This window comes from Eutrigla gurnardus (assembly GCF_963514095.1).
Source record: "Eutrigla gurnardus genome assembly, chromosome: 8".
Taxonomy (NCBI): domain Eukaryota; kingdom Metazoa; phylum Chordata; class Actinopteri; order Perciformes; family Triglidae; genus Eutrigla; species Eutrigla gurnardus.
In genome coordinates this window covers 7,205,971-7,231,087 of record NC_139922.1, presented here as the reverse complement: position 1 = coordinate 7,231,087, position 25,117 = coordinate 7,205,971, and the positions used below count along the sequence as shown (strand labels likewise).

Here is a 25,117-nt window from a genome sequence, read left to right as displayed (position 1 = left end):
TAATGTTTTTTTTTTATTTATTTCAATCATGTTACAAATGTTTGACAAAAACGAAACTAAAACCACAAATGAAAAGTAAATAAAACAGCGGTCAAACAGGAAGGAGGAGCTGCTGGACCTGAAGCCGGTCAGTGAACCAGCTGTTTATAAAACCAACATGTGGAGAAGTGGACGATGCACTTTTTGTAGTCCATTATTGTAGTTTCTCCAGCGCAGACGCACGTCAATCGCCGGTGCCGATCATCAGCTGTCAATCATCAGCGGCCGCGATATAATGACGTAGCTTAGTGAAAGTCCGGTCGGATTCTCTGAACACCGCGGTCGACTATTCCTAAGTCCTTTTGAGTTCTCCTATCGCCTTTCCTTAACCCCGTGACGTTTTCCCCAGAGGTCAAGGAATAGGAGATAGGAATAGGAGTTAGGACCTTATTTTTTGACTATTCGACTGCACCCACTGGCTCTTCACAGAACAAGTGCAAATTTGCAGCCAAGTGCGTGCACTCCTTCACACACCCTTGGACACGATTGTGTCCTGGAGAGATCAAGACCACACAAAGTAAAAAGTTGATAAGCAGGTCTGATATGACACCAAAAATGTATCACATGATTCAAGTCAGCTTTTAAACATTTCAACAACTTGCTGTCTCACTTGTTGTAAATGCTTCCTGTTACCTGAAAACACAAACCTAAAACCACTCGACTGGCTGAGTATTAACAGTTTCCTCGTTTTGTTTAAAAGGCCTAATCTAAATCAAGTGAGTTTGTGTCTGAATTAACTTTCCAGGCCTTTTTTGCATCATCTTAAACGGATAAACCAGCCATTTAGAAGACATGCATTTGATAAATCACAACTTTGTTTAATGCATGTCATTAAAAACATTAGTTAAAGATGGATCAAATAAATGTGTTTAGGTGTAATTAACAATATCTCTCACTCTTACCATTTCTCTCATCAGTTATATATTTAGCTGGAGTTAACAGGTTTTTCCTCTCATCAGTAAAACAAACAGAATGTATGCCTCCTATCAGAACAATAAAACCATTATGGCTCCCTCATGTGGCTCAAATGTCTACTGCAAGTCGAAATGTTGCAGGAAGAAATTGTACAGTTATCTGACGACCCAAATAAAATCTCTGGTGACCCGCTTGTGGGTCCCAACCCAGTCTTTGGGAATGACTGCTCTAAATCATTTAAAATATCTGTTGAGTTCTGAAGTCTTCGTCCAGATAAATCCTTACAGCTACTGAAGGATAACTCGGTTTATGAAACAGGACTCCGTCCTCGCTGTTCTTTACTTGATTCTTATGCTACTTAATACTTCCACTCCATCCCAAGGGAATATATTGTACTTTTTACTCCCTTTTACTTTGCATATTCAGATTCTTAATACAAAATTGAATCAACAAATAATGACATTCTGGATACTTATTGATCCTGGGTCATTATTGTTATGCAGCGACAAGTCCTTCCCAATGAATAAATTCCTCCTATTTTCTTTAAAATGTGCTTAAATTATAGATGAAGGTCATCTTTACCACATAAACACAGAATACCACACTACTTTTTTGGGCTTGATTTTACCACGTCCTCAGAGACAAGTAATCAAATTCCACATAAGCCTTTAAATACTTTCTTTAATTATTTTGTAGACTATTGTCATCTCTCTCTGATCCACCCTGTTAGGTTAAGTTATCAAGAAAGCTGGTCTGATTTTTAAAAACGTGAAAACATATTTGATAAAGTTCTGTTTAAGTGTAGCGCAGACAGAGCTAAGAGCATTTGAGTTGTTGCACCCACTAAAAGTGACCTGAAATTATAACGCCTATGCATATGCTTTGGTGAAGGTCAAATATGCTGCACTCCTGCTGTCACCATGGGGAAACCTGCCTCCAACGATGTCATTACATTAAGAAAGGAAACATCTTCCTCCTTTCGACTGAGCTTCAAGAGGGTCTGCGATATTAATTGGAATGTTTTTGAGGTCAATTATGAAAAAAAATCAGTGGTGGTGGAGCTTTGCCAGTGAAAAACAGTGTGAGGGCAACGGTACAGGGAATGCTGGTGCTTTGTGTTTGTGAAGAACTCACACACTGGTGGTAGTGCCATCCTGTTAGCCTGCAGACAGGGGTTATAGAATCATTTGAGAACAAAGTTGAATGATTTTCCAGTTTTCGTGTTAATTTGAAGGGAAGAAGAGAATTAACAGCACTCAAAATAGAGTTAGCTATCATTTTAAATTCATAAAAGTGCCGGTTCTAAAGAAAAAAGAGACATCATACTCTATATTATAATTGTTATTGTTATTGTTATTATTTGAAGAAAGATGATGAATTACGTACAAAGAGTATCTGAGAAAATGTTAATACTGTCAAACATTTTTTTGAGTGCCTGATTGGCCAGTATAATCTATTTATCTATTTATCTATCTATCTATCTATCTATCTATCTATCTATCTATCTATCTATGACATTGAAACACGTTTATATAATGCAAAATACAAATAATCTGTCTTTTTTCCCCAAAAGTCACGAGGCCAAAATGTGAATGTTACCGGGCAGTTAATACGTTTAAAGAAGCCCATCCCTTTCTAAGTGAAACACTGTCTTGTAATCGGATTCAGCTGCCCCCCCCCAACAACAGTATAAAACGCCTCGCCCAGCAAAGCTCAGCTCCATAGCGTCTCACACAGCACTCTTTGAAGCGCAGTTGTGAGAGTTTATTCAGTATCTTCATTCTTATTTCATCCTCCTTTAGACACAGCAAACATGGTGAGTATGAACAATGACCTGTTTAATGGCGTTGTGACGTTTCAATTGTGATTTTTATCATTAAGTGTAGTTAATGTTTTTACTGTTATCTTCCTAACTGACAAGATAAACAGCATTATTCTCGAAATGTTACTTATTGCCTTTACTGTCTGCTGTGTGCACACGGACCCGGCGGGAAACGTTATACAAGTCTCCTTGTCACATGTCCTGCTTTCTTCTCATGTTTTAAGTTGCATTTTAGTCGTAGTTTTGTATATTTGTAGTGTATCTTAGTATATTCTTTATATTGTGTGTTATATGGATATTTTATAGACATCTCTCCTAGTGCACAGTTAATGTAGGCCTATATCTGCTTCTGATAATCTATATTTACATTTGTTTGTTCTTTTTTTCTAATAAAATGAACTTATCAGACATTTCATCTTCAATCTTTTCATATTGAGCTACTGCTTTTAAAAGTCGCAGCTCTGTCTGGTTTTGGAAGTGTAACATGGAAGTTCCTCCAAAGATAGTATATGTAATATTATATCCATACATATACTGTATATTCTCAGTATGATTATTTATCTGCTTGCGTTATATCTTATGCATGGATAATCAACTATCTGATGGTCTGCATGAACTAATGTATTTTGAGACTGTAAAAAATAGGCATCATGCATCAGTTGACTTGGTCATGATGTTGTGGTATCTGGTTCTTTACAAAGAGTCCCTTTATCCCCCCCCCCCCCCCCCCCCCACCCCCCACCCCCCCTGCTCTCATTTGGTCCTTTGCTGTCCTCAGCATGCGGTGAGGATCTGAGGCTACTAGTAAGACATGGTTAAAAACATAGATGTCTGGCCATATTTAATGGTGATAGTTACAAATGGCTGTTTTCCTCCAGCGTGAGTGTATCTCAGTGCATGTCGGTCAGGCTGGTGTCCAGATTGGCAATGCCTGCTGGGAGCTTTACTGCCTGGAACACGGGATCCAGCCAGACGGACAGATGCCGAGTACCAAGACCGCTGGAGGAGGAGACGATTCGTTCAGCACCTTCTTCAGTGAGACAGGAGCTGGAAAGCATGTCCCCAGAGCTGTTTTTGTTGACCTGGAGCCCACCGTCATCGGTAAGCTCTCATTACATACACATCGCACAGTCGCCTCTTTGTGTTTCATGAAGTTAAACCCTCAAGCGGTTTCTGGTTGAATTGGTTCCTTCAGATGAGGTACGCACTGGGACCTACCGCCAGCTGTTCCACCCTGAGCAGCTGATCACTGGCAAGGAGGATGCTGCCAACAATTACGCACGTGGACACTACACCGTTGGCAAAGAGATCATTGAACCGGTGATGGACAAGATCCGCAAACTGGTGGGTAAATTCAGAGAAGGAGATGAGACGAGGTATTCTCAGGAATTGATCAGGAGATTGACAAACAATAGATGTTCTCAGTGGATTATGTCTCATTCTTGAAGCATTATTCATGACTATAATAAGTAAGATCAATAAGAAGCATATATAAAAAGTGCAATAATAAACAAGTAAGATCCTTATGGTGAACTTTCAGTTCAGTTCATCCAGGTAACACAATATTTGCTGATTAGTCTCTGATTGCAGGAAATCTTTCTTTAATTTGTCCAGGTTTGAAAGAGTTCTGCCTCCACCCTCATACTGTGTTCCATACTGGTGTGAATGGGATTTCATTATTTGTGCCTAAAGAATGAAAGAATAGGTGCCTATTTCTGGACAGAGGTGGTACTGTTGCTCTGAAATGTATACATAAAACATGGAGCAGCCATTGTATAAGTACATTTCTTCTGAGTTTTTCAGAAATGCTGTGAGCAGCACAACCAAGTTTCAATTTGTCTTCTGTTTTATTTGAGTAATAGCAGAATTATCAGCCAATATCTGAAAACTTGGGCAAATTGTACTCCACTATATATGCTTTCTAGACAACCCTAGATGAATACACAAGGTTCCAAGAAATTCCACATGGCAGGCATGTTTTGTTTCATTTTAGTAGTGGACAACTACATTATACTCTTATTATTAGTATTATTTTATTTTTTTATGTACATTTTAAAATGTCATTGTATTGCTGTGTTAAAATAAGCAAAACATAATTTCAAGCTAACATCTTTAACTGCATCTCGTACATGAACCGTGTCTCCCTCTCTGCCCTCAGGCTGACCGCTGCACTGGCCTTCAGGGCTTCCTGGTGTTCCACAGCTTCGGCGGCGGCACCGGCTCTGGTTTCACCTCCCTGCTGATGGAGCGTCTGTCTGTCGACTATGGCAAGAAGTCCAAGCTGGAGTTCTCCATCTACCCAGCTCCCCAGGTGTCCACCGCTGTGGTGGAGCCTTACAACGCCATCCTCACCACTCACACCACCCTGGAGCACTCTGACTGTGCCTTCATGGTCGATAACGAGGCCATCTATGACATCTGCCGTAGGAACCTCGATATCGAGCGTCCCAGTTACACCAACCTCAACAGGTTGATCAGTCAGATTGTGTCCTCCATCACTGCTTCTCTTCGTTTTGATGGTGCTCTTAATGTTGACCTGACAGAGTTCCAGACCAACTTGGTGCCATATCCCCGTATCCACTTCCCTCTGGCCACCTATGCCCCTGTCATCTCTGCAGAGAAGGCTTACCACGAGCAGCTCTCAGTGTCAGAAATCACCAACGCCTGCTTCGAGCCAGCCAATCAGTTGGTGAAATGTGACCCTCGCCACGGCAAGTACATGGCTTGTTGCCTTCTGTACCGTGGTGATGTGGTGCCCAAAGATGTGAATGCTGCCATTGCCACCATCAAGACCAAGCGCACCATCCAGTTTGTGGACTGGTGCCCCACTGGTTTCAAGGTGGGCATCAATTACCAGCCGCCCACCGTAGTTCCCGGTGGAGACCTGGCCAAGGTCCAGAGGGCTGTGTGCATGCTGAGCAACACCACTGCTATCGCAGAGGCCTGGGCTCGGCTTGACCACAAGTTTGACCTGATGTACGCCAAGCGTGCCTTTGTTCACTGGTATGTGGGTGAGGGTATGGAGGAGGGAGAGTTCTCTGAGGCCAGGGAGGACATGGCGGCTCTGGAGAAGGATTATGAGGAGGTTGGAACTGATAATGCCGGAGAGGAGGAGGATGATGGGGAGTTTTAGGACTGATCTGTACTTCCACCATCTTTAACAATAAATGTTGACTGAGCTATTGTTTACTGTCTTGTACACACTCTACCCACAGGGCAGAGTATTGTAGTATTTTTAATGGAACAGTACAGATTGTTTTTCCTGTCTATGTAGTTGTCACTAATGCTAAAAACATGCTGCCATTCTGGGCAATATCACATTAGTTTGTACAGTTTTTAGCTGAACAGTTATTACTCTGCTCACACTATGTTGTAAGGCTCGTGCACTTTTTTTGCTTTTTATGTTCTATGTTGCTGCTTGACAATATAAACATCATACCAGCAAACTTCCTAGTTTTTCTGTCTATTTGCAAACGATATGAATAATGAAATGAAACTTTCTGGCCATTATGAAAGGCACACAGCAGTTCAGCAAGGCAGCCGCACGCGCTGCCCATGCAGGCAGTGTGGCCTGAGCGTAAGCCACTGTTTAGTTTAAAAACACATTTCTGGGTTGGTATTAGGTTGGTTTTCACTTCGATTACCTAAAACTAGTGATGTCCAAATGAAGCTTCGTGAAGCATTTTCTTTATTTTCTGAGCCCAATAGATGGCGCTCTCTGTTCAACAAAGGGTTGAAAGCAATGGAAATATATCGGCCTTCAAACCTTTGTTGAACAGAGAGCGCCATCTATTGGGCTCAGAAAATAAAGAAAATGCTTCACGAAGCTTCATTTGGACATCACTACCTAAAACAATGATCTTGCTCCATTCACTTTGGCCACTTGGGGGCAGTGGTGTACAACAGATGTCTGAAATCCGCACCAAGGTTGAAGGTGTGATTTATGCTTTGGATTAGAGCTGCCTGAGAAGATCTAAGGCCGGCCACCTTCTTAGATCTTTGAAAATTAGCCAATGTATGAAATGTTGCTTGGACTATATAAATATGTGTTATTGTGTGCTGTCTACATGCAGCCACAAGAAGGCTGTGAGCCTGACTCCATTTCTGGCATTCACTTCTCATGAAACACAACAGGTTTTTAAAGAATGAGTGAGCAGATGAAACAGATTTCAAAGTGGGAATAACAGGGCATGAGCTGGTGGTCATTCCGGCTAAACGCAGTGTGGAGTTGATGGTCACGTGAGAGCGGTTTCAGGGCGTCTTTAACCTCACACAGCCTCACTGATAGCTGTCATTTACTGCTTTGTTCCCACATATTCTCTCTCTAGCTCTTTCTCTCTCGTTCCCTGCAGGTGAGTAACTGCACAGATGAGAAGTATGTCATCGTCGTCTTCATCACCACCTTTCTCTCTCTGGCTTTTTCCCAGAAGGCCTGTTTGGATCACAGGAATGTGAAGAATAGTTGCTTCACAACACATTTCCGTCGGCTGAAAACCATTTCACAAAGGAAAAATGGAACAAAAGCACACTTACCTTCTGGAGTTCAGATATACTAAAACGTGACCTTTTAATCAGCCTTGATTGTTCGTTGAAAGAGAATCAGATTGGATTGAATGTGCCTGTAATGTGTGATTGTGCAGTTTCACAGATTAATGCTGAGAGAAAAATGACACTTGCCATTCTAAAGCTTTATGAAGATCATTATTTAACTCTTCGGGATATGCAACACTAGTTAATAGATAACTAGCTCTGACCTCCTCAGCAGTCTCTCTTTCTCAGGTGAATTACAGACTCCAGCAAATGTGCTCTGCTGTTCAGCCCTCCAATTGCATCACTTCCCGTGTATGGACAAATGACTAACCGTTAGCTGCCTCAGACCTGTCTGGTGTGAGAACAACTCATACATTGCTGTATGCAGGAATAACATGTAACAAGATTATATGTCAACTTCCACGCATAGCCCTGTAGGACCGAGAGAATGCTGTCTACACTGCCCTCCCCTCAGCCCTCGCACATCTGTAAAACCTCCATCAGAATGTTGTTTGTTATTTCAGCTCAGCATTCAGCACCATCTCCCCCCAAACTGATTGGTCAATTTAGCACCCTTGGCTTGAGTACATCAATCTGCACCTGGTTATTAGACTTCCTCACAAACAGACCCTAGGCAGATTGGCAGCCACACCTCCTCCACTCTAATGTTGAACACCGGAGCCCCCCAGGGTTCTGTGCTCAGCCCCCTCCTGTCTCCTCGGATGCAGGGAGAACTTTGTTGTTGAGTTTTCAGGTGATACAACCACCATCGGCCAGATTACAAACAACGATGAGAATTCATCAAGACACAAGGGCTAGAGCAGGTGATTAAACTGGTATACCCACCTAACGAATATCATATTGGTGACAAGAGGTGACTGCGAATGTATCAATATCAATACGTGAGGTAGCATATTCTCCTTAACAAAAAAATATCCAAAATTGATGGAATAATTATTTCCTTTTAGGTTTCATCAAAAATGTCTTAAAACTTTACTCGGTAATAATTAGTCCTTGTGATGTGAGCTTCAAAAGAGGCAATGTCTGTCATTAGTTTTAACTTTTCAGCAAGATCGTTTCTAATGGCAGAGAACAATAATTGAAGCTGCAGTACAATAAAGCCTGCCAGTGCAAGTACACATGTTACCTTTTGACTACTTTGTTATCCCTCTTTTTGGGACTATTTCTATTTCTGCATATACATTAAGAGCAAGTATATGTTCCTTATATGTGTTCACACTTACTTGGCCATTCATGTTAACTGCTGTACCACACTGTCGGACACACAGAAGAACTGAATGACATTACTATCCCATCCACATTTTAAGACTGATTTGCTGAGAAAATTGCCAACTTGACGACAAAAGTCCAATGGTATCTCTAAAACTCATAGGATCTGGCTTTTTTAAAGTTTTCCCATTTGTTTCACTCTCGTTCTATACCTGTATAAAAAGCACACACACTCAGTTCACCTTCTTTTGGAACCAAATCCTTCATCTGGATTAAATGCTAAACAGGTTTCTCAACCTGTGGGAGTGCCCAGCTAGTCGCAGCTCACCAAACAATGATTTTATCAGGAAGGGATTGGAAGCCCCCCCCCCCAAATGCCTTCACCTGGCCCCCTGCATACCTTTGGCACATACACACATACACACATACACATAGAGAACACTGTTTCACAGAGAACCGCTATTGTCCTGCAGCAGAACATCCATGTAAAAGGTATATCTTGATAGACTTTAATTAAATTTGTGCTATTAAAAGTTATGACTGACTGAAGCTCAACCCCATTTTCATGGAGTCCATGTCACCCATTATTGCATCAAAGCACTGATGTATTTCTATCCCTCAAATAAAAAATCCCTCGCTACTATATCTCTGATTTTCCTTCCTCACCTTACTCCTCACTTCCTGTCTTTTGTCATGCCTCTCTCTTTCTCTTTTCCCGTCTATATCAGCCCTTTGTCCGTCTTCAGAAGTAGCCCGGCTCATCTCTTTGTCCCCTTTCAGACGCCAGCGGACTTCAAAGCAGGCGAGATCTATGTAGGGAAAGGAGGTGAAAGAGACGCTGATGAGAAAGAGGGAGAGAAATGGAAGGAAAGCAGACTCAACAGAGAGTGAGTAGGTCATAGAGAGCCAAGGGGCTGCACTTTAAAATCCAATTCATCCTCATGTAATAACTGTGTTAGTTTTGTACCACTGCCACTACGCAAAAATATTATTATCTTAAACGTTGTACAACTTTTTTGTACAATATTTTAGTAAAGTAATGTATTAATAAGTAATAATTGTACTGCAACAAAGTTAATCACAATAATATAAATAATAACATTACTTATGTTTCTTATTATTTCTTAATACGTTTTTTACACACAACCAAAAAACATGCAGCTTAAAGGTACTACAGTATACGGAACAATTTACACATATTAATTTATTTTTTGTGTGTGCCAAAGGTACATAATTAATGACTGCTTTCTACTAGGAAGGATGGACGGCCAACTATCTAACTCTAACCTAAGCTAAGCTAAAGATAGCCAGCTAGCTGTAACTTAGCTATGTGACATGGATTTGGTGTTGGTTGCTTTGTAATGTTGGCTTATAAAGTCATTTGCAAAGCTAGTTAGTATCATGGAGCCATTGATCCAAACTACATTTATGAACATTACCTGTATATAATGCCGTTATTCTAAATATGATTTTTTTTTATTTTATTTAATGTCATGTGGCTTTTTTGGCATGCGAGCACATGCGCAATAAGGGTCTTCTGACAAAAGTACAGTTGAATTATACTGGAACAAACGGTAAAGCAATTGATTGATCAAAGAAAACTTGATGTTAAAGTAAGCACTTTCATCATTTATTAAGTATAATTTAGACATTTTAAAATGTGTTTTTTATGTTTTATATCAAGCTAATTACTTTTATGGGTAACCTACGGTACACTTCCTTGGCCCTGGCACGGTTGGAAGAGTTAGGCTTCAGCACGGTATTGCTCATGCACAAGCACAAGCACGGATACGCAACGTGGACATGACATGTAATCGATAGGCCGTTCCGCTCATTATCCCTCAGTGCTCAACTCAGATTGCATCCCGCTCACTCCAAGAAAGGAAAGAATCTGCATGTATTTCACTTTTAGGTGAAAACGCAGCTTTACATCGGAGTGTACCGGAGTGTAATTGGAGCGGGATTGATGACTCCAACTGCCAGTTCCTATATGTGCATGCATTGGATTGCACATTACAGGTTGATTATTTACTGAGTTCAAGGAGGCAGACCATTAAATGAGCTAAATAACATACAACAAAAATCACCCATAAAAGGCGGTCTGTAAATTTTGTTTTTGTTAGATATCACTCTTAAGTTCATGTTTTGAGGGTGGGACTAAAAAAGCTCATGGAGCTCTGAGGATCATTAATGTACTTATTAAACCCCATGGTAATCTTCTCACTCAATTTTGATCATAACTTTGTATAAGTGACCATTTAGTCCTGATAGTGACACTTGAGGAAAAGTCGGGGGGTCGACACATCATACTCCGACTGGCATCAATAATATTGAGCTCTGATCCTTTCTTTTGGGGAGTAAAAGCAGAATTCACATGGGGAACAAAAGAGAGAGAGGGGCCCACCAGGAGTGTGTGTGGATTGAAGTGTCTTGTTGGAGGAGACAAAGGGAAGGGCAAGTCGGTACCTGCCTCACACACACACACATTTGAGTCTGCTGTCAACCCCAAACATCCCCTCCCCGGCCCACAGCACTTCAAACATATCCGCCCTCACTGTGTGTGACATTTAGGTGTGTTTGTGTGTGTGTGTGTGTGTGTGTGTGTGTGTGTGTGTGTGTGTGTGAGATTGTCTGTCTCAAAGTCCTATCTGATGAAGAACGTGAGGCGGAACACCTCAGGAATGCTTGGAATAGACAAACCGTATTTATTCAATACCGTTATCGTCTGACTGTACTGAAGTTATGGCTGCAAAAGAGAAGGTTGCATGTTTGTGAGTAGCATGTGAGGATAAGAGCATTACGTTTCGACTGAAGGCAGATACTAACAGACGGATTAAGATAGAAGCATCTGGTTTTCACTAAAGGGTGAGAACAGGAAGTTCAGAGCTACAGAGCTGCTCTAGCTTATTGCAATTTGTCAGATTGGATTCTGTTCCCACTGACGACCTTCACGCTAAGCCAACTAAATATTGAGAGAATGTCATCCGGCAAGTCGCTGTGTCGACCAATCAAATATGTGGAATCTCTATTTCTACTGTTCAAATATTAAATAATTGTCACTGTGGTAAAATCCTTTCTTTTGCATGCAATCGTTTTTTTATACGCAATAATACATTTTTAATCAGAAACTTAATTTTTTCTTGCAATAAAACATTTTTTTACAGCAGTGTCGATACGATAGTTTTGTTTTGAAATCTATTTTAGATTTCGGTGTGGAAAGTGTTGCTCTCAAACCAAAAGTAACTTCTTAATGCATCAGTTTGATGATTACTGTGATATCAACCTTCTATGAACCTTTAAAGTTGATGGGAAAGATTATGGGATGCATCTCTCAACCACACTAACTTATACATCCTACGATACATCCCTCCTTCCTTCTTTCCTTCCTTCCTCCCTCTCTTTCATTCATGCTTTCCTTTTTTCATTCTTTCAATTCCAACCTCTTCATTTGTGTGTAAGTGTAAGTATAAGTGTGTGTGTGTGTGTGTGTGTGTGTGTGTGTGTGTGTGTGTGTGTGTGTGTGTGTGTGTGTGTGTGTGTGTGTGTGCATGCTTAGGGACCAGCAGGGGGTAAGTGGGTTCAATTGATGGAGCAGTTAGCAGTTGCCACGACAACAAGTGGTCTATCCCTCACTGCTACTTTGGTCTCCGTGGTAACCAGGAAGTAGTTTAGTTTTAGAGTTCAGGAAGAAAGACGGGGAGAACAAGAGGATTAGTGAGATGAAAACGACAAGTCCTCTTTCTTACTCTTTATTTGTCTCATCATCCTTTTCCCATCAAGTTCACTCTGTTTCCCTAAAGCTTTCCGTTCCTCTTTGTTTATATGCAGACTTGGAAAGTGAAGAGAAGGATGTAATATTGCTTTGTCTCTGAGATAACACATACAGTACGTCTGTGCATTACAGAGTGACAGAGCTAGATCCTTAGCTTAGCATAAAGACTGGAGGTGGAGGGAAACAGCTAGCCTGGCTCTTAAAAATAAGCCTACCATCTTGTTTAATCGGAAACGTACGATCATCCTGCGCCACCTACGATAATTATCACCAATTGCAGTTGTATTTTGCGATCTTACTTCCCAAAGATCCGAACAGTTTCACCTGTCCAATGTCAGTCAGTTGGCAGTTGCTTTATCAGAAAGTGGAAAACTGTATGTCGCTTCACACAAAAGTACAACATGAAATGTTAAAGACCATGGCCATTTAAACATGGAACCTGGATCTGTTAGTTGAGTTAAGTTAAAGAGGACATATCATGACAAAGTGGTCACGTGATTATCGAGAGGGATTAGAGATGTCCTTAAGAATTCATAACTACAGACCCGTCGCCCTGGCCTTTATGGTTATGAAATCTTTTGAGATCCTTGTCTTCATGTACACCAACAGCTGCACCTCCAGTTGTCAGTCCATCAAACTCCTGAAGTTCACAGATGACACCACCTTTATTGGACTAATATCTCGTGAAGATGAGGTATACAGGTGGGAGATGGACCATCTGGTGACCTGGTCCATACAGAACAACAGTTCAAAGCTCTAGAAACAGTGGAGATAGTTATGGATTTTGCAGAGGAACACAGCCCCACATGCCCCTATCAGCCAGTGTGACTCTCCAGTCAACACTGTGTAGTCCTACAACTTCCCTGGGACCATACCCATCGTGGCCCAACTCAAGTCCTCCATCACCAAGAAAGCACAGAGGATGTAGTTCCTGCAGCAGCAGAATAAGTAATAGTACACTTTTACACTGATATTTACTATCACTATCTGGTATGATACAGCAATTGCAAAGGACAAAGGCAGACTGCAACGTATCATTCGCTCTGCTGAGAGTCTGTCATAGTCCTTGTTTGTGCACCACCTTGGCATTAAATCCTTTCTGACTTGAAGAAAGTCTTGCCTATGGTTGGCCGATCATTGTATCATGTTTTCTTTCCTTTTCTTTTTTGCTCATCAATCCCCTTCTGTTTAAACATTATAGATCTATTGAAAAACAGTAAAAACAACAAAATGACTGGCTGAGATACTTCCTATGGTTTAGATGTCGTTTGAGAATAATGGACAACCTGTTGCCAGTGCGGCACAGTCCATAGTTCTGACACAGAGCACCATTTCTTATCCAACTTGCTCAACGTTCAGCTCTAATTCCATTGTCCCCATTGTAAGAATGCACAGACAGAAGGAAAACAACAGGGGAGTGAAGGGACAGTCAACGAAACGGTTGTTTCTATACGCCTCGCCCAGCTGGGTTAGAGAATTGTTCATACATTTTACATACTGTATATCTAGCACTCTGATAGTGTCTCATGCCTGAGTACTCTAAATGAATAAATGCATTCTCTGATTTGGAAACGTGTTTGTAAGTTGTGAATGATGAGTAATCCTTTGTTTCATACATTGTCACTGGGACGATTCATTTAGACTTTTTTTTTTTATCAATCCATGAATTAATAGTTAATGAATAATCGGTGTAAAATGCAGCCGTAAACTGGAGCAAGAGCCACCAAGTGTCTCCAGTGTGACCTGTGAACCTCCAAACAGCCTGTGGAATGTTCTAGTGTGTTAGTGAATGAAGCTCTGTTGCATTAACACACTGCCTCTAGACTCCTTTAAACTACAGGAGGTCACTGACCCCTGTGTGTGTGTGTGTGTGTGTGTGTGTGTGTGTGTGTGTGTGTGTGTGTGTGTGTGTGTGTGTGTGTGTGTGTGTGTGTGTGTGTGTGCGTGTGTGTGTGTGCGTGTGTGTGTGTGTGGCAGACAGCAGTCCACAGGTCAGAGTTCAGCATGTGCTCGACAGACGATGGAGGAAGTAGATGTGTGAGGTTTCTGGACAGTGCAGCCGATGCACAAACATGGCAATGAGTTCACCTGCCGAAGGTATCTTAACTTTCAGTTTTCTTTTTTATTTCGCTGCAAGTTCACCAGTAAAGCATTTGTTTCTGAAATAAACACCCTTGCAAACCAAAAGTTGTGCAAATCTGACTTTAACTCACCTGAGCAGCTGTTATCTGTGTGTGTGTGTGTGTGTGTGTGTGTGTGTGTGTGTGTGTGTGTGTGTGTGTGTGTGTGTGTGTGTGTGTGTGTGTGTGTGCGTGTATGTGTGTGTGTGTGTGTGTGTGTTGAAAACCCTTTCATCTTCTAAAGTGGTTCCTGTAGCTTGATTAGACGGCGGTGCTCCAGAGACCTTGAGAAACCACACACACACACACATAGAGACACACAGCTGCTCAGGTGTTCCTTAGAGGTGAACAAGCTTTCGCTCAAATACAAGAGTCTGTGAAAGAAGCAGGATTTTATTCTCCAAAGATCAACCCTTAAATGATTTATGGTGGCCTGAACTTTGAACTTTTGTAACATATCCTGCACTTACTGTAGGCTACCTGTAGGATTCCTCATAGACCTTATGTTAAAAGTATACACTCTTTTCCAAGTGACAAACTTTTTCATGCATCCTGTCAAAAATGCTCCATCCTAAAATGTCCTCAGACATTCCAGAGGTGTCTTGTGATGTCTTTTTAACCTCCAGAAAATGTTCCTGAACTTTTTCATTTTGCTGTTATTAACATTGTGGTAGTTGCAACCCTGTCCCATGAAAAATGACTTTCCCCTACAACGAAACTGCATTGGCAGTTTGTTTTTCGATGTATTGTCACAAATAGTTTCAAATCAAAGTCAGAGCAGGGTGGATGGGTTGGTCAAACAAACAGGACTTTCACCCAGGAGATTGCGGTTTGTGTCCCGTTTGAAACCAAAAGGCTACATTGATTCATTCTAAATAAAGTAACACATATACTTATTTTAAGTCAAAACCATGATGTTTTACTAAAACTGACCATGTGTTGTTGCCTAAACATAACCAAGTAGTTATGTTGCGTTTTTTTATTTGTTTTGTTTGAATTCACAACATTAAAGGTTGAGTTGGTTATTTTATTCAGAAACACTTTCTGTTATATTACTTGAAATCCTCGTAAAATACTGATAGCAAAGAATACATTAAATGCTCTGACATAAAAATGTCATCTGAGGCCGTGGCAGGACTATAAAAACCCCGTCCAATCAAAAAAGTCAGGCGGGAGGTAATAATTGGACGATCATTCTCTGCTGATCTCGAGCATCGTTTGGCGTTCTGAAGGAGCGGCTTTGAACGGAGGTCTGAGCGAAGGGGGGACTTTATCAGTTCGTCGTTGAGTTCAAAGTCAAAATCTCTGTGTTTTTTCCAAATGACCTACTCAACCTTTAACCATGTGATCACAACCCAGCAGAAATATATTTCCCTCAAAATGTAATTGAGAATACAGTTTAATTGTCTGGAGAAACATCAGTTTGCAGAAGACGGTGCTGATTTGTTTCAGCTCAGATGTGGGAATTAAAATGTGTGAAATGTGTTCAAACTGACCGTAGCACATTCAGGCTGTAAACATGTACGCCTGTGATGAAGTTTTAGCTGCTCACAAACTTCACACAGACCTCAGTGCACCACTGAAGACCTTTTAATCTGATGTATGGCCAGTTCTCTACTGGAGGAAGAAAAACACACCCAACAAGAACATGGACTTAAAAGTGCAACATACATGATAAACAACAGTTATTGAAATACCATCACAACAGATATACAACAGAAAAAGAAATTGAGAGACAACAACTCAGTTGGAGGGCTGACGGCAGCTCCTAGTGGATTCAAACCGAAGACTTTAGTCTTTTCTTCTTTGACATGAGCCGTTTGGAGTTGAAGAGAATGTGTGAATGTAAAGATGGAATACTGAGTGGACACGCCGTCTCTCTCTTGTCTGTCTCTCACTCACTTACACTGAGCAGCACACTGACGGACACCAGCAGGAGGAAGAGGAGGACAAAAGTCTGTATGGATAGTCTGACAGCTCCCAGGGAGAGAGACGAGATTATAGAGAGAGACAGAGAGGAGGACGGATTATAAGCACGGGGGAAGAAGACAGGCTGCCTTCTGTCTCCTGGAGTTTAAGCAGACAAACACACACATGTGTATACACAATCTCTTGGACAATATTTAGCTGCGGTGCTAACAATCGCAAACTGTCAGCATAACCAGTAAGAACGTTAGCAAGATACAGCAGGACATTCACCCAGGAGACCGCTCTTTGTGTCCCGTGTAAACCAAATACATTTGTTGCGTAAACAAAACCAGGTAGTGTTGATGAATTTATGTTTCAATTTCATACACATTCTAAGCCGAACCACTCAAGCAAGTAGTTTTGTTAAAATTTGGATTTATTGTTTTTATGTATACAAATCAGCTTACAACTTTTTCATTTATTACACATATGACATCCAAACTGTCACAGATTTCCAACATTTTCACATCAAACTCATCTGGCCACATTATACATGTTTTCTTTTTTTTAAAAACGTGTGGTATTTCCCCTTGTCCTGAGTGCTCCTAGGGTCTGAGTGTGTGGCTGTCTCTGTGTGTGTTTGCATGTTTGTTGAGAACACCTGTCTGTGTGTGTTTATTTGTCTGTGTGTTTGAGGGACACTCTGGATGCCTGTTATCTGTGTGTTTGATTTCCCATTTGTTGTTTTGCCACTGTGTGGGTGCAACGAGGCAGGAATGCCAAATGAACGAGGGAGTAAAAGGAAACCAAGAGAAGACGGAGGGATGACAGAAAGACATGGGCAAAGATGACAGAAAAGTTGAAAGGAGGTGGGAGGGGAAGATGGAGAGAGCTTGTAATAAATTCCCCAAAACAACAAAACACATTTTTATGAAATACAATATAAAACACATAGCCTATTTGCAAATGGCTTAATTTGAGCCATTTAATGAACTGTGGTGATTGCCTGCAGTTCATTCACTAAGCGTTGGTAGAAGTTGTGCCCTCCTCCAACCACTGGGGACTGGCCAACCGAGAGAAAGGGGGAGGGAGGGGGAGCGGGTTGAGTTGGAATAGGTGCCTGTTGGAGCGACGCGGAGAGAAAGAGGACGGAACCCTCGACCCAGCGCGCCGCAGGACTACAAACTCCCCTTTCTATCTTTTCTTGCAACTTATTCCCCACTTTTCCCTCCAAATGCTTCTCTCCTACACGAGTTAACGGCTCATCCTCCTCACACTCAGATTGTATCCATCGCTCAAACTTTTATTCCCCCCCGTCGGAGCGGATCGGCGAACAGGTGGAGATGATGGCGAGCGGAGCAGCGGCGGCGCTCGGTGCCGCGCTCTCCCCGGCTCGTCGCAGCCAGACGCGGGTCGCGCTGCTTCTGTGGCCGCTGTTAGCGACCTGCTGCCACTTCGCGTCGGCCCAGGAGCTGCCCACCAACGGGGTGAACGGATACAGCCTGCACCCGCCCTACTTCAACCTGGCCGAGGGCACCAAGATCACCGCCTCGGCGACCTGCGGGGAGGACGACACCGGCAGGAGCGTGCAGGACCTGTACTGCAAGCTGGTCGGAGGCCCGGTGTCCGGAGACCCGAGCCAGACCATCCAGGTGAGCTGGACCAAACTTTATAAAAGCTACTCATTCTGTTCACGAATGAGTCATCACATACAGTATAGTCAGACTTAATTGCAAGTTTAGTTCCCATAATACCCAGATAGCCTGATACTGTAGTATTCCAAAATAAAAGAGTTTTATAATATTTATAAACAGTTTATTATATTTATAAATAGTGATTATAAATAGCATTTACAGCCTTTGTATGTATGTACTATTTCTGTACTCGTCTACTTTTGGAACTTAATTGTATCAGATTGAAGGTGATGACATTTTTATATTCTCTTGACATTCACGTTTTATAGTTTGCTTATAAAAGCCCACCGTGGCTCCTTTTAATTGGAGTTTTGCAGCAGTTTTCTGTCCCTAAATTGCATTTTTCACTCCAGCCTTGTTATTTTAGACTTTACGGGGATGCAAACCCTCATCCACTTCACTGCATTCAGAGTAGAGAGTTGAACAGATGGGTCAGCAGCGGGCATGAATCTCCAGCTGCACTGCCAAGTCATTATTTCATGCACTGCTTCCTTTGTAGGACTTGGCAGCACTTAACATGGGCCACTTATATAAGGACAGGCAACGTTTCACTTGAAGGGGACTCCACGGAAATCCAGCTTCCACATCATGCGTTGTGAAGATGAGTTTCTAATGTGACGATGAGCCTGTAGAAAAGCCATTGTGTGTTTGATGTTTGCGCCTCCAGCTATCACCAGTTAACACACAAAGGATTATTGCAGTTTCGTGGGTTAACCATTATTGCCTTCTCCCGCTCGCTCTCTCCCACCTGTTGACTGCATTCCTCATGCTGACTGACCCATGTCCTCCAATCAGCCCAAGTTTATCTGCTCTGTTACTGCCAGAGAATGCCGCTTCCTCTGGTGATTCTTAGTATAAAACGGAGAGTTCTGTCATCCTGAGCTGGTGGTTGGTGTTTTCATGCAAATGTGTAAACCTTTTTAAACGGAAAAGAGATCAGGCGTGAAGATAAAGCTGTTAAGCTATTGAGATTGATGATTATGAACAGCGGGGTGTCTGAAGTGTTAGATTGTAAAAACTGAGAATGAAGTATGTGCCCAGGGGGGATGGGTGGGGGCCGGGGTTTCAATGTTATTTCAAAAAAGATATAGTTTTCCTGAGTAATTTTCTTTAGTTTAGCTGATGTTTTGGCTCTCTGGTGTTAAATTCTCCACATTTGACCCACTTCATCTTCATTACACTGAGGATTACACCAAATATTCTCTCATCAGAGTTTTCGCTCAGCCTACCCCTGATCGGCCTGGTCAGGGCAGTTTGGTTGAAGTGGCGATGTTGGCGCGTAATTAGCTCTGAAAATCTCCAAAATGAACCCAGGAAATCTGGTCATTAGCTCAAGGAATGGTGCATTATGTGTTTGAGGCCAAGAGGTTTAGCCCACTTCGCTGGGCTATTGTGGCTTGGCCCACTTGGTAGTTTGCAGCTACCCCCCCCCCCCCCCCCCCCCCCGAACAACACACACATATAACCAGAAAACACACACACTCATACACTTCTGTGGTGAGTTTAATCCTGTTTTGATTTGAGAAGATGTGATTGAGTGTTTTTATTAATTAAAAACAGCAGGAGGAGGAGGAGGAGGTGGTGGTGGTGGTGTGTGTGTGTGTGTGTGTGTGTGTGTGTGTGTGTGTGTGTGTGTGTGTGTGTGTGTGTATAAACTAATGATGTTCCCATCTTATTTTGCAGCTAAATTCTAGAGTTATTTTTTTTTTGACTGAACATGGTGGGGGCTTGCTGGACATTTATGGGAAAACACATGAAAAGAGATGAGATATGCTGAATGATATCATTGTATGAGGATATCGTACACATATGTAACATATGTGATTACTAACATTTAAGCCACATTAAACAATGGATTGTAGTTACTGGTAAATAGATCATTAGAACATGTATGATTTTTCACCTCAAAATCTGACACACTGCATGCACTTTTAATTTAGCACTGGGCTATAATTCAATCATTGTCTTTCAATTGAATGGTATCATGACAAAATCATATATAGCGCTGCAGAAAAGCTGTGCATTACATTAAGAGAGAGAGACAAAACATAGATTACATAAAGTGGCAGGTGCTGACTGAACAACACTTTGTCTCCCTCTGAGTGAGGAATCCGTGTCCTCAGGGCAGTGCTGCTGGAGAGTGTGGCTTATTCACCTGAAGGTGGAGGGAAAGAAAGAAAGAGAATAGAGATGAATTCACTTAACAGTGTGTAACGCATAGAGAGGGACTGAGGAATGGCACTCTAAATGTTCTTTTCCCAGGTGACCTTTTTGTTCACACGAAGGTTGAACCAGTGATGTTGAAGAAAAAAAAAAGTGGAAGAAAATAGTCTGAACTTTTGACAGCCAAGCAGAAATACAGAAGCAGACTCCCTCATATCTGCACTAAACAACCTGCCCTGTTAAAGAACTGGGCAGGAAATCAGCTTGTGAATTGTTAGTTAATGTCCACACGGTGCTGTGAGTAGCTCTGTGGTCCCTGATTTTGCAGACAACATTAGTATTGAAGGAAATAGAATACAGAGAGACAGAAGAATGCCAAAGAAAGATGGCAGATGGGCAATATACTGGGCACAGAAACAAATGTCTGTTTTAACAACAGTGTTACAGAGGTGAATTGTTGGGTAATATCATACATATTCATGATGCTTAATCTCTTGTTCAAGTGCACGTACTAATTTGAGGCTGTACAAGATTGACACAAATGGGAACGGTTGATGACAGGGGATCTCTAAGAAGTGAGAGAGGAAGACAGGGGACAAGGTGTGGGAAAAGGGTGGGGGGGAGGGGTTGGAGTCAGATAGTAAGCAGTGACCTCTGACCTCAGTGACCTGCAGTGATAACATCTCCTAACCCAGGCTTTTGTTCAAGTCCATGCTTGTTTAGTTTATGCTAACGCTTACATAGCCAGCAGTGGCCGGGATAAATGCTCCGAAAACCAAACTGGATTAGCTGAGAATGAAGAGAAGCTTTAGAAACCAAAGACATGAAGAGGACACTTTAAGTGGACATGTCCACCTCTGCTTGAATATTAAAGCACACTGCAATGTGATTATTTTGGGACATTTACCTTCATCACCTTCCTTCCCATGAAAGCTTCTCAGTGGTGCATGAAGCAAAATAAAACATTGATTTCTGACTATAAAATTCAGATAAAATGATGTCGATCTTCTGCATCCATGGGCCCAAAAAACAAGTTCACTTGCGTTTCCCTTAACCCCATCACCTAGTGTACCTTACATTAGATTAGATCCTGATGGGCAGGCGGTGAATGGGAGACTTAATCTAGTGTAAAGTGCCTTGAGTGGTGGAAAAGACTAGAAAAGCGCTATTGAAATGATAAATCCATTTACCATTTACCTCCCAGCCCTCGGCCCCTCGTTCTCCAGCTCATTCACATGAAAGGTGCTGTGGAGCTACTAGCACATTTTACCCTTTTTGGGACCATGGGGAGAAAATGATCAGCTGATTTACAGAAGTCTTGTTCCCAATGTAAGTCTATAGGGAAATGTCTTTTGAGCCCAATGGCATCCCAATGACCCAGAAGTTGTAATACCACGGTTTGGCCACTATGTAAAATTAGCTTCAAAGCCCCTTTTTATTACTGCTGTAAAGTTACAGATATTAATTAATTTCCCTATGCTGTCAAATAAGACTGTAAACATGTGTGTGTCTCAGTCAGACCGAGGCACTGACACAACATTTATGACACATTAAAACCTACTAGCAGAAATACAATAGAAGCCTGGGCCTAACTGTAACAGTAACCTGAGTGGAGTCATCTCACTGCTGGAAAATAAGAAACTTGACCCAGGTAGCTTCGGGGACAACCAGTTCTTTTTCATAGACGTTTACTGTGACTGAAACATTGTGCTGGATTGGGTGGTTGGAGAGGGTTGTAACCTAAAGACTGAGGGGTCAAATGCCACAATAACAGTGTGTGGTAATCACCAACATCCTGACCAAGTGTCTCTGAGGAAGAAATTCAGTCTCAACATTTAACTTTGTAAATAAATAAAGATAAACAAAGTGTAAAATTGACTTTTTTCAATTAGATATATTGAGAGACTACAAAGACTACAACAGGAGTCTCACTGGTTAGTCCCTCCACTCCTGTTAGCTATTCAGAGGGCCCACCTGGTCTATCAACTATCAGATTTGATAGTGGACACATTGAAGTTTCAAACTCATAGCCTTGTGAAACCTCATTTGTTCAACTAAAGATTAAAACATTGCTACATCTCTGTCTTTTCAGGGCCAATACTGTGACATCTGCAGCCAGGGCGAGAGCGATCGTGCCCACCCCATCACCAATGCCGTCGATGGGACGGAACGATGGTGGCAGAGCCCGCCTCTGTCCCGCAGCACCGAGTACAATGAGGTGAACGTCACCCTGGACCTCGGACAGGTAGGCCTCATTAAATACACACATATGCATGTTGTCTTTATAGTCATTGACAGTGGAGACGGAGGAGAAGCTGGTGGAAATATGGCAGTAAAGCAAAGTTTCAACTGAAGAAGATGAACATGCTGGAGCTTCACCCATTTACCAGCTGATACTTACAGTTGCCAAACGTTTCTTTTTCTGTCTCTATGTCGGACCATGTTGACACTTTTTTCACAATAGTGCCAATGGTTTGTTACGTACTAACACAATCCAGCAAAAGCAGGCGAAATCACTGGTTAAATGATAGCCGTGTTTTAGCCCTTGAGGTTAACATAATGGTTATGTATTTTGCAGAAGGTTAGCTAGCAAAGCTAGTACCGTTGACAGTTAAAATCTCACTGGAGTACAGACAACCCATGTTAAATGTGTCTCCCCATGTGAATCACATACTACAGGATCACGTCGCATGAGGGATTCATTGTTCCCTATTGCATGATAATCTTTATAAAATCCATAGCCACCTCCCAGAGCAGGTGGCTCATGGTTAGTCCACTTCGGAACCGGTATCCATAGCCACTCTTCATGATGGTGTGGCTGAGGGGCTTCAGGCCTATGCAGAACAGCAATGGGGACCGAGCATCTCCTTGGTATGTGCAGCACTTCATGGTAACTTGTGCAATTGGCTTTGAGCCGGCCTCTAGATTTGTCTTCCACAGCCCCATCGAGTTCTTGATGAAGGCTCTTGGTGTCTTGTTGATGTTGTAGATCCAAGCATTTCAGAATTCAAGTGTCTGGCATCAAGTTATAGGATTTCTAGTAATCCATTGAGGCCATGCACAAGTTGATCTGTCTCATCTTAGAGTCTCGAGTTCGGCTCCTCTGGTATTACCACCCCGCTCATTTATTGATCGATGTTCCTACTCATTTTCAAGATTCAAGATTCAATGTGATCGCAATGATGCCTGACAGGAGCTTCCATGTTGTGCAGAGGCCAGTTATTGGCCGATAGTTGGAAGGAACCTTCCTAGCACCTTTCTGTAGCTCTGATAGCTGCCTAACTTGGTTCCCCCTTTCCCTAGCATTGCTGTTGTACCTCATCAATCTGTGATAGCATTTTCCGTTTGTGGACATTGGAACACTGACCTAGTAGCTTGTATAGTAGCATTCCAACAGTCCCATATTCTCTTACCTCGTCCATGTATGTCTTGTTCCAACAACCTATTTCTTATCAGGTTGCCTTCGTTCCTCAACAGCTGACATACAGTATATATTGTTGACCCGGGTGACGTTTGAGCCAGTATGACACTCATATTTGTTTCACTCATGCACAAGGTCGGCAGATAGCATCAAGAGTCTTGCCTAAGGGCCCACACTGGATTTTGCCACGCCCTAACCGGGCGAACTTCCAGTATCCTCTGCCAAAGTGGTAAACTCATCCTGTAGGAAACACTGTGCTACCTCACAGAGATAAAAGGTTTGGCCTGTGTCTTTCTGACAACAAATGTAAAATAAATCTGAGCCCACTAACTGGTTTAGCTCAGTGATAAATCAGCCTCTCAAAGCTCAGTGACCCGAAAGAAGAAGAAACACCTAACGCTTCAGACTCAGTTGATTTTTAGAGATGTTGTTCTTGGCACAAGCTTCTGTTTGTTCTAGCTGGTGTTGTACTGAATCCATCAGAATGACACACACACACACACACACACACACACACACACACACACACACACACACACACACACACACACACAGACACTCACACAGTATACAGAAAAGCTTCACTCTGTCTCCCAGTGCTCCAAGTGAACCTTTTTGTATTTGTGAATATTGTACTTGAACAACCTTCTATGTTCCTCATTGTGACTCTTTAGTGCCAGACTCTCCTGCTCGAGTACCCTCCTCATTCAGCAGCATTGAGACATTCACAGTGTGTGTGTGTGTGTGTGAGTGTGAGTGTGTGTGTGTGTGTGTGTGTGTGTGTCATGGCATTCAGTTTTTCATCCCTTCTCTGTCTCTCGTCCCTTTTGTCCTCTTGCTTAACCTTCTTTCTTTTGGTGTCAATACAGAACCAGGGAGCTGTGTTTATGCACCTGTTTACCTGGAAGTAATAAAAATAATGAATGTAACGTTCTTAAAGATTTTCATTACCATGTTGCAGGCGCGGCGCTACTATTGGGCCTGGTGGGCCTGGGCCCACCCATTTTAGGCCTGGGCCCGCCCATTTTGACTCATGCCTACTGATTAGTGAGTGATTTTCTTTCTAGCTGTTCATCCAATAAGCAGCCTGAGGAAAGCTTTGAGTGAAAGCTTCTCAGCCAATCAGCGGCTTCTACCCCTTGTGGACTACTAAGCCCGCCCACAGGCTGCATCGTCACCAGCAAGTGATCCAATAAAATGAATGACTTTGGCGCGCAAGCTTTGAGATGAGAAATCAGACAGAACAGACAGACCATGATCCATGAGATAGACACAGACGGTAGCTATTAGCTTATATGAAACTTAGCATGGCGAAGCAAAGCAGCTTGTTTTCATTTCAATTTTCCAAGAAACGCTCCGAGGAGCAGGAGAAGAAAACTACCATTTTAAGTAACGTTAGTGATCAATTACCATCCAGCTCAGCCGGCCTCTCCACGTCAAGTCCTCCCCTAGCCACTCCCTCAAACCAGCAAGGCAAGTAACGGTTAGGCTAACGTTAACGTT

At 42.2% G+C, this 25,117-nt stretch overlaps 2 protein-coding genes across 3 annotated transcripts in view; both read left to right on the top strand.

Annotated features, from left to right (window-relative positions):
* Positions 1–3,621: 3,621 nt before the first annotated feature.
* Positions 3,622–5,942, top strand: LOC311017764 (tubulin alpha chain-like). Its single transcript, XM_084016341.1, has 3 exons — positions 3,622–3,877; positions 3,972–4,120; positions 4,935–5,942. Exons 1-3 carry the CDS (start codon positions 3,637–3,639, stop codon positions 5,907–5,909), a joined length of 1,365 nt encoding a protein of 454 aa, XP_083872467.1. The 5' UTR covers positions 3,622–3,636; the 3' UTR covers positions 5,910–5,942.
* Positions 5,943–17,476: 11,534 nt separating this feature from the next.
* Positions 17,477–25,117, top strand: part of lama5 (laminin, alpha 5) — a 90,462-nt gene continuing 82,821 nt past the window's right edge. For both annotated transcript variants that reach the window (XM_084016215.1, XM_084016214.1), the window contains exons 1-2: positions 17,477–17,988; positions 22,286–22,438. In XM_084016215.1, coding sequence (XP_083872341.1) covers positions 17,680–17,988; positions 22,286–22,438 — 462 coding nt within the window. In that variant the 5' untranslated portion in view covers positions 17,477–17,679. The remainder of the gene's footprint in view (positions 17,989–22,285; positions 22,439–25,117) is intronic.